This window comes from Vulpes lagopus, chromosome 2 (assembly GCF_018345385.1).
Source record: "Vulpes lagopus strain Blue_001 chromosome 2, ASM1834538v1, whole genome shotgun sequence".
Taxonomy (NCBI): Eukaryota; Metazoa; Chordata; class Mammalia; order Carnivora; family Canidae; genus Vulpes; species Vulpes lagopus.
This window is the reverse complement of record NC_054825.1, coordinates 175,095,077-175,109,743: the sequence shown is the minus strand read 5'-3', so window position 1 is coordinate 175,109,743 and position 14,667 is coordinate 175,095,077. Positions and strand designations below refer to the sequence as shown.

Here is a 14,667-nt window from a genome sequence, read left to right as displayed (position 1 = left end):
GTCACCCTTGCAGAGCCTTGCAACTTTATGCCTACGCATAAAAACTGGAGGGACTCATCCCGGAGTTTGCCGCCGCCGCTGCTGGGAGAACGGTTTTAATTAGCTGCAGGATTTTAATGAGCTGAAATCAAGAAGAACCCCATCTCAGAAGCACGCAGGAGCCGCACACACGGAAGAACTCGTCTGACAAAACAGATGGAGGTGGTGTTCTCGGGGGATGGGCTGTGTGCTCCGATCGGCGAGGAGCGGCTGGGTTACCGGGGCCGGGGGGGCTGGGGGGGCGGGGGTCAGCCCGGCGCGGGAGCCTCGGAGGGGCAGAGGGGGAACCGGGTGCCGGATTCAAGGTGACGCCGGTGGCTGGCTCCATCCTCCTCAAGTTGCCATAGCAGCCTCTCTCCCGATGAGCAGCTCCTCCTGGAGCCCTCAGCCGGGAGGGACGTCATTGTTCGCTCCTGCCCGTGCAAGGAGGAGACTGACTGGACGGAGAACTTTCTGGGGCCCGGGGTCCACACACCAAGTGGGTGCTCCCATGGGCACAGGGCCGGGCGCCTCGGGCTGCCTCCAGGGGTCCCCACGGCCACAGGGGGTCCTCTGGGTGGCCGGGGGAAGCATCCAGGCCTCGGAGCAGCCGCAGCCAAGCGTGTCCTTGGAGCCATCCGTCCATCTGCCTGCCGGCCTGTCGCCACTGGAGGTGCGTGCGTTTTGGCTGAATTCCCAAGTCCTTGCTTGTGCCCTAAAGTGAATTTTCCCAAGAGACAAATTTTTAAATCAGATAAATAAGGAAATGGGAGGAATCCTTGGCCCTGACCTGTGTCCCAGGAGGTGTTTACAAGATTAATTGGATTTTTTTTTTTTTTACGGTAAAAATTAGTGATGCCACTTGGTCCTCAGGGAGAGCGAGCCGCTGGGAAAACTAGGGATTGTGAGGACAGGACCTTCTAGAAACTAAGTGGGCTGTTTGTTTTTCTTGCTTTAGTCCTCCTGGCTCTGCCTCAGTTGTTTGAATCTTCTTATTGTCTGTTGGTCTTGGAAGGGAGACAGGGGGTGGGGGGGCAGTGCAGGGTCTTCACTTGTCAGTGGAGCTGAGTGTGATGCAGCATGCGGTGAGGATGCAACGGTCCCAGGTGGGAGCGGAGGCCTGTGAGTGTGCTTGTGGGGCCCTGGGCAGCCTGGCCCCGGCCTGGGACGGATCGTAGAGTCCACTTCCCCCGGCAGCAGCTCGACTCCCGGGAGACAGAGACAAGCAGCCTTGGACCAGCATCTCTCTGTTACCTTAAAACTAACGTGAGACTTTGAAGACAAGGACCCCCGAGGGAACAATAGGGGAGCAGATAGGCACACTCTCTGGGGTGTCTGCTCATCTCCTGTGCACCCTCCACCTTTAAAGGAAGGAGGTTCCTCTGGTTCTGTGACGGTGGCCCCCTCCCGGGGCAGCGAAGACCCAGCCAGACTGCAGGCCAGTCACCCAGGAGGGGAGGCGTGCTAACCTTCCAATTCCCATTTGCACACAGCAGGCAGTTGGCTGGGTAGGTGGTCTGCGGCGAGAACAGACACAGAGGAGGGTCTCAGAGGGGAGGGCTGGGCCCTGATGCTTAGGGGGCGGTCAGGGAAGGCCTCTAGCACCAGCTGCCCTGGGCCCGGAGAGGGGGCCATATGCTCCTGGGGGGTCAACAAGAGGGAAGGTCTCTGAAACCAGACCCTCGAATGGTTGATGCTCCTGCCGTGGTGCAGGTGCAGGTCCCAGGGCTGGTTTCCTCCGCCCACCCCCAGATTCGGGGGCAGGGATGTGGGTCTCCTGCTGACTCCCAGGCACTTGGGCTGCTGGAGCCTGGCTCCACGTGGGGGCTTTGGTTTGGGTAGGGTCAGAATCAAGCCAGGACAGGTCACTGCTGCAGGACAGGAGACGGCTCTCCTGGCTTGTACGGTGACAGCGTGACAGGCTGGGGAGCGGAGGGGACTGGCCAGTTCTTCCAGAGCCATTTCTGCGGCGCCGGCTACTGTAAGCAATGCAGCGATGATTGCACATGCTTCTGAGGTCCCCACCCCCTTTTTTTAATCAAATAGAGCCTTTGGGCCAAGACTGGGTGGCACTTTATTAGCTGTTTTACTGGGCAGCCATGTATCCTGGCCTTAAACTTGCCGCTGTCTTTACCCTCCTTCCTCTCTTTGCCTCACCCGAGCTCAGATTGGCCTCGTGGCCTTGCGTCGGACTCAGGAGGCCTGGGTGGCTGCAGGCGGTCAGGCAGTGTGCCGCCACCACCGCCAGTGTCATCAGGGCCTTGTGGCGCTTTCTTTACAGCGGGGATCTTGCTGGGGACCGTCGATGGTGTGTGTGCCTATGTGTGTTTGCGTGTTAGAGCGTGAGCATCTTCTCCAGAGAGGCCTTGAGTGCCTCCCCGGCTCCCTATCTGAGGGCCTTGCCCCCCCGCCGAGTCCGTTTGTGTGATCCCCTTCTGCTCCCCTGCCTCCTTTCCATGACTGTCAGGGCAGCCCCGGGGGTTGAGCCAACTGCTTTGGGGCAGGAGGGCCCAGAGTGAGGACGAGAGAGAGAGAGAGAGAGAGAGAGAGAGAGAGAGGGAGAAGGAGAGGGAGAGAGAAGAAGAGCTCCATCTCCCCCACCGTCCCCCAGACCTCAAGGCCCGCCCTGGTGGTCCCTGCATGTGGTGCCTGTCATCATGGAGGGAAGGGCTGGGGAGACCCAAGGACACAGGGCATTCCGCGGGCAGTGTTGAGAGTGACCCCCGTCCTCCGGCGGGGCCTGCACTGCTGCGTCTGTGCCTTTGCAGGATGAGCCAGGCCCCCAGGACAGTCCTGTCCCCGGCAGCCCTGGAGCCAGAAGCCACAGGGCCCCCCACAAGGGACTTCAGGGTCGGAGCCTTTGGGGACCTGGGGCTGCCTACTTTGACCTAGTTGGGCCAGACTGTGGGTCGAGATCGGGGCACCCCAGGGCCATCTGCTCATAGGAAGGGTAGCTCCTGCCGTGGGGTGAGGCAGGGCTGGAGTGGGACAGGTGGCGAGCCCCATGCAGGGGTGTCCCTGCTGATGGCAGGAAGCAGCCGTCTCTCCGGGGCGGGGGCCACAGCAAACCTGAGCCCTGCTCGGCGCTGCCTCCCGAACATAAAAGCTGGGAGGTCATGGGAACCGCCTGCTCGGCAGGGCCCAGAGAGCCCGGCGCTCGGCGCGTTCCCGCGCGTGGAGGCCTGGGGCGGGTTAATTAAAGTTAACTGAGTGAAAACATAATTACAGAGACTGCAGAGGGGAGAAACCCAAACCTGCAATTTAGCACTCTTCAGCCCCAGAGCTTTGCGGAGAACAGTCTAGACCTTGGGAATTTTTGTCTGGGCTGGGGAGGGAAGGACTCCTCTTCCCATTCCTGCCTCGTGCCCCCCGCCCCCTCCCCAGGAGCATGAGGACACAGAGGGACGATAGCTGGGGCTTCCTCCCCCAGCGCCTGGGTGCCTGGGCAGGAATGGGTTCCCCAACCAAAGTACCGTGCCCAGGGAGACCCCGGGCAGAGAAGTGCCCTTGTGCCAAGCAGCCACATCTGGTTGGGGGGTCCCAGCCACCCACCTGTGATCTCAGAGGCTGCTGGAAGTTGCCCGCCTGGCCTCAGCCTCCCTTGGTGCTGCCCTGTATCAAGGTGAGAGAAGCTCCTGCAAGGCTTCTTGGGTGGAGAGGGGGTGGTATCTCTGCGCCCCGAATACTAGGGATGGGCGAAGGCACAGAGCGACCCTCCTCTAAAAGGTGAAGTCCGGGACTCCCTGCCCGTCTAGCATGGCCTCCTGTGCAGATCCTTCTTCACCTGTCCTGCTGCAGCCCTGCCTCACCCAACTGTAGGAACCTACACCCTTCCTATGAACAGATAGACCTGGGGTGCCCCCATCTCGACCCACAGCCTGGCCCAATCCGGAGTACTCATTGGTTTTGGGGGTGTTTGGCCTCTATTTCTCTGCCCTTCAGGAGGAACCAGGGTGAGGGGCAAGTCACCTGGGCCTGCTCTGGGACTGCAGTGGCCAGAGCAACAGGTGTTCGTCTGCAGGGACACAAAGGATGTTGTCACCTGCCTCTAAGCCTGGGATCTGTCAAACGCAGGTCTGGCTGCCTCAGCTCCAGGCCTGAGGACCTCGAAAGTGGGAGTAACTGTGATCTGGCCAGAGCTTCGGTTCCCCCGGTGCACCTGACTGCCTGGAGGGGTCTCTATTCCTCTAGCCCCCCCATCTGATGGGGAGACCCAGCTCTGGCTGTTGAAAGGAGCAGCCCAGGAGGGGGAGTCTCTGTCTCTTATAGTTATAGCCTCTCGGCCTAGAAGGCTTCTTCTCAAAGCATCTTGCTCTGTGGAGACCCTTGTCCCCAGCATCCTGCAGAGAGGAGCCAGGGCAGAGAGATCCAAGAACTTCTCTGTCCATCAGGCCGGTTGCAAGGGACGAGGACCCATATTGCTGGATCTGTACCCAGGCCCCCTCCAGGGAGCACACTTGTTCTTCTGGAAGCTCTGAGAGTGCAGGGGCTCGGAGTGCAGGGGCTCTTACTGGCTGTGGGTCTCTGGGCTCCACCCTGGACTCCCCCAGGTAGAGGCCAGAGTGTCCCAGAAAAACCATGGGGGTGTAGATACAGGAGACCCTGCTAGGAAGCTCATGTCCCAGGTACAGATGGTGACGGACTTCCCTCAGCCTCCTTGGGCTTGAAAAGGTGGAAGTGCTCAGTGGCTTAGTCAACCGGTTAAGCATCCAGCCCTTGGTTTTGGCTCAGGTCATGATCTCAGAGTCCTGGGATGGAGCTCTAGGTCCCTGAGCAGGGAGCCTGCTTGTCCTTCTCCCTTTACTCCTCCCTGAACTCCCCCCACCCCTGCCACCAAAAGAAATAAATAGTCTTAAAAAAAAAAAAGTAGAAGGGAGATACCTGAGTAAGTTCTAAAGGATGGAGGGATCCGGGATTATGCTTGATCACGCGGTGACTGGGGCCTCACCCGCACGGGGTGTCATGGCCTGGGTGATGGACCGTCTTTCTCTCCATCTGCCCCCATAGACCGTGGCCTGATGGACGCTTGGTGTGGATGATGAGGGAAGAACGCGCCTCCCACACCCGAGAGGTGACCCCGGAGCAAGCCCCGGATGACCCCGCGAGCCGGAACCATGCGGCTGGCCTGCATGTTCTCATCCATCCTGCTGTTCGGAGCCGCAGGCCTCCTCCTCTTCATCAGCCTGCAGGACCCCACGGAGCTCGCCCCTCAGCAGCTGCCAGGTGAGCCCTTGCGATCGCTTACCCCGGCTTTCCTGTGTAGAGCGCAGGCCTCGTGGCTGCCGTCTGCGCCGAGACCCCCGGCAGGCAGAGGAGGGGTCCTGGCCTGCTCCTGGCGGGCATCAGCCTCTGGCCTCTGACCCAGCCGGTGGCCTCTGGCCTGTGCCCTCCTCTTGAAATGATATCCAGGCTGCCCGCATCTCACCCACTTGTTGCCTTTGGGGAAGCTGAGGTTTCAAGAGGACTCTGCTGTCTTCCAGGGCCTCTTGCACATGGTCCGGGATGTCAGAGGGTGAATGACTCTCCCCATGGGACTCTCCTTCTGGGCCAGCCCAGGGACCCCTCAAACCCAGCTCCTCTGGCCTGGGCCGAGGGAGTTCAAAGTACCTCCTGCCTTTGCGAAGCTGAGATTGCTCCTGCTGGTCCCCACTGCTGCCTGCCTCCTCCTGCCCCATGGGAGCCGCGGAGGGGCGTCCCCTTCCTGACCTGCAGAGGTCTGCTGGGGACAGGTAGGAGGCAGCAAGGGCAAAGTGGAAAGGATGGTTCTGGAGCCTCAGGCAGGCTGAATATGGAGACGGGGAGCTCGGGCAGGGTGCCTGCTGCTGAGACACAGCCCCCACTCGTCTCCCAGCCGTGGGCCTGGGAGCCTTTAGCAGGGGTGTCTGCGAAGACACCAGTGTGTCCGGGACATGGACAATACGGAGGAGGAGTAGGGGCTGTGGATTTAGGCAGAGAGATTCCCGCACCACTCTTGCCTGCAGCTCATTGTACAGGGAGGGGGCCCCGGGTATCCAGGCCTGCAGCCCCCTCCCCAGCCCCACCCCCGGCTCTGGACGGCCCTCCCCTCCTAAGCACAGACTGATGACCAGTAGGCCTCAGGCAGAAAGTCAGGAGGAGCACCAGGAGGCTGGAATGGGGCCCCCCGGGGACCTGGCAGCGGCTACCAGGGCCCTGGGTGGGGAGGCCAATGCCTTCGTTCTTTCATCAAGAGGCAGCAAGAAGCAGCCGGGGCAGTGGGATCCCAGGAGACAGCAGGCGAGTCACTGGTCCTGGCTCACGTCTGGGCCAGACCCTCGTGGGCAGTGACTGGGAGAGGTGGGCCTGGCTTCTCCCCTTCTTCTGGAGAAGCAAGGACATGTGACTGAGCCGGCTCCTCCGGGAGCCGGTGGGGGACGGTGCAGCCTCACGTGACCTTTAGGACGGCCCGTGGCCCCGTGTCAGCAGAACCCGGCCCTGTAGGGTCGGGCTGTCAGGCGGGCTGAGACTGGCTCCCCACGTGTACATTATCTGTGCAGAAATGAGGTCCTGAACCAGGGCCCTTAAATATGGCTTGGGGTGAATGGTGTGTCCTCAGGGTGACCCGTGGATCTTTGGTGCCTGTTTTGGGGTGTGCATGGTTGTGGTGCATACATAGGGTCCTGCATGCGGGGTGTGCGCTCTGTGGGACAAGTGTGGGAGAGAAGGCGTGTGTGCGCGTGTGTGTGCGCGCGCGTGTGTGTGTGTGTGTGTGTGGTGCCCATCTGGGCAGGTGCCCCCCTCCGTGGTACCCTGCAGGGGCAGGGGCCGTATTCCTGGGGTGAGACGGGTCTGGTGGTCAGGACGCGTCGCCGGCCGAGCTGAGCGCTCGCTCCTCGTGTCTTCTCTACCCGCCAGCGTCGCCGAGCACCACTGCCCCTGCCCCTGCACGAGTGGATCCTTTCCATCAGCGGTGGGACTGGGCCCCCCCCAAGACAGCTGGGGGGTCCCCCCCAAGACAGCTGGGCTTTCCAGGGTGGAGGGGCGAGCCGGGGGAGGAGCTCAGAGCCTCGGGCTGGCGGGGCGCGGAGGGTGACACGGAGCTCAGGCGAGTGTCCCCCTGTGGTGGGGACGGCGTGGGCCGGGCCGACCCGGGGCACGGGCTGCAAGTGGAGCCGGACCACCTTGGCCACGTGGCCGGGGACGGGCAACCTTGACGCTCGACGTTAAGTCACATCAAACACAGTCATAAAACTTTAAGTAATGCTTATGTTACATTCCCTGAGCAAAGTGTTCCTGACACAGGCTGTTTGTGTTGATTTGTTACTATTCATTTATTCTTTCCCTGTACTTCTCACAGCAGCCTAATTGTGATTCGGTACCAAGAAAGCAATATCAAAGTAATTTTCCACAACATTAGTTACAATTTTCTTCTGATCTTTCAAGTGAAACAATCCCATCCTGTTGGCTTCTCTGAGCATATAAACCTTGATTACATTTATCTGTTGGAAACCAGTGCTTACAAAGTGTATGTATCCAGTTGCACGGGTGGGTGGCCCCGAGGGCCTGGACAAGCCTCTCCCGGTGGCCGTCTGCCCGTGGGAGGTACAGAGTCGGGAGGCTGCCCTGCCGTCGGATTGGAGGAGGCGTTGGGGATGCCGTCCACAGAGGAAGCCCCACACAGGCCCCTGTGGCTTTCACAAGTGCCAGCGACCCCCCTGACCCCCTGGGAACTGGGGAACGCGGTGTCTGGGAAGCCGCCGACCAAGGTGGGAGGGAGAGGATGGGCAGGTGGAGATCTAGAAACAAGCTCGCGAGTGGGAGAAGGAGCCTTTAGTTGCTGCGGTCCCTCGGGTCGGGGTGCCGCTCGGGTTCTCCCCCGTGAAGTTAGTTATCAGGTGTTAACAGCACGCGAACCTCTCTGGGACCACAGCACACCTCACCTGCCTCGTGCATTAGATGGAACCTTACGGGCTTGCCAACATTTGTAGATCAAGCCATTTATTTTTTATTTTTTTATTTTTTTTAAAGGATTTTCTTTATTTATTCATGAGAGACATAGAGAGAGAGAGAGAGGCAGAGACACAGGCAGAGGGAGAAGGAGGCTCCATTCAGGGAGCCCGATGCGGGACTCGATCCCGGGACTCTAGGATCATGCCCCAAGCCCAAGGCAGATGCCTAACTGCTGAGCCACCCAGGCATCCCAGATCAAGCCATTAAAAAAAAAAAAGTTTGCTGTATTTTAAGTCAGTCGACCCTTTTGACATGTGAATAGCTGCTGGTTAACCAAGCGTCCACCTAAGATTAGCTTTTGGGGTGTAGTGTGTATCAGAGAATTCACCTGTCCCATGATTTCCCCGTCTCCAGAATTGCCAGGCCCTGAGGCCTCAGGAAACTCTGCTTGACCCAAGAGACTAGACTTGCCCCCTTCTCTAAGTGGAAGACTCAGAGGACAGGCCAGAACCAGGAGTAACACATCCTAGCCTGCTGGCCCTGGGGATGTGGAAGACGGACGCCACTCCACACGCGTGGCTGGGCAAACTGTAATTTTGTGAGTGGCCTTTTTCTGTGAACTTTTTATTATACAGGGTTTGGAGCACAGAGAGTCGATTGGAATAGTACAGTGACCCCAGGCACCCAGTACCCAGCACCAGCACGCTCCATCATGGCCAGGCCGGCCCCACTCACAGCCACACGCACCCCCCCTCCTTCTGAGTTTTTGGAGTATATACCAGGTATCCCATCAGTTCAGCCGTGAATATTACAATGTATTGCCAGATTTAAGAAATAAGAACTTTTTTGTTAAACATTCAACAATTCTTTAATATCATCCAATATCCAGTGTTCAGATTTCTAGTTGAATCACGAATATTATCGATGCCTTTATTTCTACTTTGTTTTATCCAGTGTCCAGATAAAAAAGCCCACACATTGCAGTTGGTGGATGAGTCTTTTATGTCTTTTCTGAACCGTAAGATTCTCTCCTCATCTTTATTTTTCTCTTGCTGTTTATTGGAGGAAACTGGGTCCCAGGTCCTGCAGAGTTTCCCACCGTTGGGATTTTTGTCGATTGTGCCTGTCGAGAGTAGTTCAACATTGCCTTCTGCTCTTTGCATTTCCTATAAATTAAGTAAATCTAGCAGCTTGATCAGATACAGATTTTTTTCCTTGTTCCTTATTTATTTGAGAGAGAGAGAACACAAGCAGGGTGAGAGGCAGAGGGAGAAGCAGACTGCCACTGAGCAGGGAGCCCGACATGGGGCTCGACCACGTGGACCCTGGGATCATGACCTGAGCCGAAGGCAGATGCTTCACCCACTGAGCCACCCAGGTGCCCCCTTTTCTTTTGGGGACAAGAATGCACATGTGTCCTTCCATCAGGAGGTGCACATCTGCCTGGCTCTCTTTTGTGATGCCAGTTAGCCACTGATAATGTTCCCACATCCATTCATTCATTTGTGGCTGCACAATGCCATGTCCTGAATCTCTCATTCCTTCTTCACTCTTTTAAGTGGGATGGATTTTGTGTTAGTGGGGCGAGGTGAGTCATCATTAGTGACCCATGAAGCCAAAGTGATGGTGAATTGATTGGTTTATTCATTGGGAAATTTAAAAAAAACATGACCTTATGATACAGATTCTGTTGCTAACACACTATAGATCTATCTTTCTTTCTCTTTTTTTTAAAATTTTTTAAAATTTATTATTTATGATGGTCACACAGAGAGAGAGAGAGAGAGGCAGAGACATAGGCAGAGGGAGAAGCAGGCTCCATGCACCTGGAGCCTGATGTGAGATTCGATCCCGGGTCCCCAGGATCGCGCCCTGGGCCAAAGGCAGGCGCCAATCCGCTGCGCCACCCAGGGATCCCTCTTTCTCTTTTTTATTTTTGGTTTCTAGAGTGAGTTTTCTTAAAGCGGGACCACCCCATGTTTCAAAGAAGTAGCTCTTTGTTCTCCTGAAGCCATGGAGCTTTGGGGTAGGTGGAGCCCGGAACGGGGCCGATGCTGGGGTGTCGAGGAGGGAGGCAGCCACAGTGACAGCGGGCGTTTCTGCCCAGGGCCCCGTAGTGCAGATGAGGTCACCAGCCCATGGTGACTTCCTGGTCTGTCACAATCTGCTCCACCGCACAGGGCATCCAAGGATGGTAGTAATAACAAACACCGATCAGGCCTTTTAACACGTGCCAGGTCTCATGTCAAACACTTTATATGTTTTAATACACATGATTGTTTGTGTTTTTTTTTAAGATTTATTTATTTGAGGGGGTTCCCTGGGTGGCTCAGCGGTTTAGCACCTGTCTTTGGCCCAGGGCGCGATCCTGGGGCTCCAGGATTGAGTCCCACATCGGGCTCCTGGCATGAAGCCTGTCTCTCTCTCTGCCTGTGTCTTTGCCTCTCTCTCTCTCTCTCTCTCTGTCTATCATAAATAAGATATTTTTAAAGAATTTTTTTAAAAGATTTATTTATTTGAGAGAGACAGAGAGTGTGAGTAGAGGGAGGGGCAGAGGGAGACAGAGAATTAGAGAAACAGACTCTCTGCTGAGTGTGGAGCACGACCTGGGGCTTGATCTCAGGACCCTGAGATCTCGACCTGAGCCAAAATCAAGAGTTGGAAACTTAGCTGATTGCACCACCCAGGCGCCCCAGTACATGGGATTCTTAAAATAAACTGATTTATTCCCATTTACGGATGAAGTGCTGAGCCGTCGCCGGGTGGGCACACGGCAGCACTGCCCTGAGTCAGTTACTGCGTGCCAGGCCCTGTGCCAGGCCCTTTCCAGGTATTGAGGAATCATTGAATATTTTCAAAGCCCCATGAGTTAAGCACGATTACACCAGCTGACAGATGAGACTACTGAGATGAGAGAGGCTAAGAGCCATGCCTGAGGCCACACAGCTTTGGGTTTCAGAGCCGGGGTTTGTCCTTAGGCAGCAGGCTGTTGCCATGCACCTGCTGCCCCCCTCACAGCTGTGATGCTCCGTATTGCCTGCCCTGGCCCCAGAGCAGAGCCTGGGCAGAGAGAGCGCCCGCATCAAGATTTGGAGGCCTGAGGGAATTTGACCTGGGAGGAACTCCCAGCGGATTAGGGGCCAGAGTGTGATCCGTGCGGATCTAGACTCGTGCTGCAGACACAGCCAGTCCCGGGACCCACAAGCCCTTCCCTGGAGCATCTCGGAGGAGTGAGCCCTCCCTACAGGCCAGGGGGAGCTCCAGGGGTCCTGAGGTGGGGGTGGCCATTAGAAGGCTCATGTCTGGAGCTGTGAACAGGAGCAGGGGAGGGGACAAGAGGACGAGGAACCCGGCAAGAGCGGGTGCAGAGTGGTGCAGGAGAGAAGGGGGGCTCTGGGGAGGCAGGGACTAGAGAGGGTGGATTCAGGGTGTCGGGGCAGAGTCCCCAACTACACAGTGGGACGACGATGAGGGTGAGGAGGCTGGGGTCTCAGTCCAGGATAACTCTGGCTCTGACAGATTTGGGACGGGGTACCACTCACTGAGGCTGATGCACCAGATGCGGAGCAGTTTTGGGAGAAGGGCCTGGAGACCACGTGTTCGGTTTTGGGCAGGTGGCATCTGAGTTGCTGGGCAGGGTTGCTCTGTAACTCCTCCACCCGAGACTCCAGCTTTGCAGAGAGAAGCAGAAAGCCCCCAGCTCTCCCCAGCCCTCCTCCACCTGCATCTGCTCGCAGAGGCCACACTCTCACCTGGTCCCTCTCATACACCTGAGGGCAGAGTCATGGCTAGAGGAGGCAGGGGGGCTGCCTGGAGGAGGGGAGCTGTGGGCTGCCTGCTTGCCCGCCTTAGCACACAGGAGGTAACCAGGTGCTGACCTACCGCGGAAGCAGTGCAGTAGGTGTGGGTGAGACCGTGGGAGCGTGGTGGGGTCTCTCTCCAGAGCACATGCCACCGAGCATCTTGCCTGGTCTCTCATAGCTAGAAATCGGCAGAGCCGGGATGCCACTGCCCAGGGGCCCTGCCAACCCTAGGGCTCTTGCTTTTGTCCCCTGGGGGTAGGAATGTGTTGGCTGGAGAAAGTGTGGCCCTCACTCTTGGTCCCATGGTTACCAGGGACACACAGCCCTGCCCGCATCATGCGGAGCCTACACTTGTCTCGTTTGTCCTGTTTCTACAGCAACTCTTTGCCCAGGGATGTCCACTTGGAGCCCTGAGAGCACTCCCAGGCTGGAGGCCCCGGGTGGACCAAGGCCGCGGGAGTAGCTGCCGAGGGGCTCGGAGTGGCTCCCCCGTGGGAGGCTGGTGGAGTCAACAGAGGCAGGTGGCCGTCCCTCCTCAGCCCTCGCTGGCCTCCGGAGCCCGGGTGCGTAAGCTCAGGCTCCTTTGGGGCCAGGGGAGCCAGCACCCCCAGTTTCCGGGGAGCCATCTGCTTTCCTCCGGCAGGTGGGTTTTATTGGAATCCTCTTGAGTCTGCTTCCTGAAACCATTTTCCACCAGCGTCGTGGAGCACCATATATATTTTCTACAAACCTTGCGAGGCTGACACATCCTTGTTGTGACTGTGAATATCAGAAGTGACATGTAATTGCAGTGATCCATCCTGTTAAGTAGCTGGCAATATATCATTGCGGAATCAGCAGGGCTGGGACTCTCAGAACCCGGTGTTTCTGAACAATGCACCTGTTACCAGACACCGCCGAGGGCTCGCGAGGGCCGCCTCGCCCTCCCGCGCCTCGCTTTAGCTGTGACCCCAGCACAGGTGAAACCAGCCACCGAGTTTCCTGGTCTTCAGAGTGCCCTGTCCTGGCCACAGAATGCACGGGCTCAAAATCAGGGTCGGGACCCTTGGAACAGTGCTCCTTGTGCGTGTGGCCACTGGGGGGCTTCTTGCCCCTCCTCTCCCTTGTAATGTCCAGAGCGGCTCTGGGGGCTTCCGTCTGGAGCCATGGGGTGGGCAGCGAGCTGGGACAGCCCTGTCATCACTGTGGCGGCAGAGGGAAGGACACCCTGGGCTCAACGATTGCAGGAGTGGGGCGCCTGGGTGGCTCGGCGGTTGAGCAGCTGCTGCCTTGGGCTCAGCGCGTGATCCTGGGGTCCCGGGATCGAGTCCCGCATCGGGCTCCCCGCAGGGAGCCTGCTTTTCCCTCTGCCTGTGTCTCTGCCTCTCTCTTGTGTCTCTGTCAATCAATAAATAAAATCTTAAAACAAAACAAAAACAAAAAACAATTGCAAAATTGGAGACCCAAGTGGCCAGAAGCCCAGGGGCATGACGGCTGAGCCCGCCTTGACAGGATGGGTTCATCGAGGCAGAGTCTGCATATTTGGGGGGCACCGCTCAGTGTGTTCTGTGCTAATTATGGGGTAGTGCTAACTCGGGCTCTGGGGTGAAGGGTGCCCCCTGGAAGTGCAGAGGGCCATACTGATGGAGGGACAGATACGGGTCCCCCACACGGTCGTCAGACAAAAGCTGCCAGAAAGGGGGGGGGGTGGTGTCAGGACACGTGGCCCTCAAGTGTGCACACCTGGAGTCCCTTGGTTTGGTGGGCCTTGGGGTGCCGGCTTCGGAGCCTTGTCTGCTTTTGCAGGTGGGCTTCATGAAGCCATGCCTGGGAGGCCCCGTGGGACCCTGTCCCTACAGCAGGGGTTGCTGTGTCCCCAGACTCTCAATCTCAACCAGGCCATTCCCAGGGGCGCCTCTGGCCCCGCAGCTCCCCAGCAGCATCTGCTTCTCTGATTCAGCCTCCGAATGTGAACGTTCCCCGCCCCCCCAATCCCTGCAGAAGATGCCCCCGGGGGGTCTCCAGCCAGAATCTCACTTTCCTTTGGTGCGTTAAAATATGCTAAATGAAAAATAATGAGCGTGTAGGAACTAATAACAGGAATCACCTAATTAAATTAGGAAACAGACATCATATCACTGTAATCTGAAAATTGATATTAATAGAAAATGGTCCCAGAATTGTTATGCTAAAGGTTCCTAGGGGTGGGGAGATTAAAAAGGAGAGCAGAACCGAACACTGGGGCAACAGATCCCGTAACTTAGGTTTTAAAGGGACTAAAGGGAAACGGTAAAAATAGGAGAGGGGATCACTGTGTGGATCTCACTGGGCAGACGTGGCTCGGAAAGCCACGGGGCCCCACCCGCGTGTACGAGGATGATTCTTTAAATGAGACCATGTAATTAAGCTTCGGGGTGCATGAAACGTCGTGAGAGTCACGCTCCTCGGCGCCTGGCACCGACCCTGGGGCCCTCACTTTTTCCGACACCCCGGGAGGCGGCGCGATTGTCCTTAGCTCGGGCTCCGGAGAGGGTAAGTCGGTTGCCCAAAGTCCTGTGGCCAGAGGGGCCCGAGCCAGGACTCAAAGCCGGATTGGCCCGGTTGCAAAGCCCCCCTGGCCCCCCCTGCCCGCCTTGCCCGCTGCGACTGGTCCATGTCACGGTCTCATGCGGCAGCAGGACACCCTGACCCCAGCCCCAGGGCTCGGTGGCGGCTCGGCCCCTAAAGCCCACACAAAGCCGCCTTCTCTTCTGTCCAGCTGGAAAACTGGGGCCTCCTCTTGTGCCCGGGCCTGAGCAGGGGCTCAGGTGTGTGGTGACCCCTTTCCCACACTGCCCGGCCCAGAATGAATTGGGGGTGGGGGGACCCAGGGACGGGCTTGAGATCTGTGCGTGAGAGGCCCCAGAATCACATCCGGTCTGGGATGCTGTCGCTGCCCCTGGTCCCCGGCCGAGCCCCC

General features: G+C 57.8%; 1 protein-coding gene across 2 annotated transcripts in view; it reads left to right on the top strand.

Annotated features, from left to right (window-relative positions):
• The window catches only part of CHST8 (carbohydrate sulfotransferase 8), a 129,361-nt gene that overhangs the window by 58,678 nt on the left and 56,016 nt on the right, over positions 1 to 14,667 (top strand). For both annotated transcript variants that reach the window (XM_041736826.1, XM_041736835.1), the window contains one exon: positions 5,026 to 5,241. In XM_041736826.1, coding sequence (XP_041592760.1) covers positions 5,112 to 5,241 — 130 coding nt within the window. In that variant the 5' untranslated portion in view covers positions 5,026 to 5,111. The remainder of the gene's footprint in view (positions 1 to 5,025; positions 5,242 to 14,667) is intronic.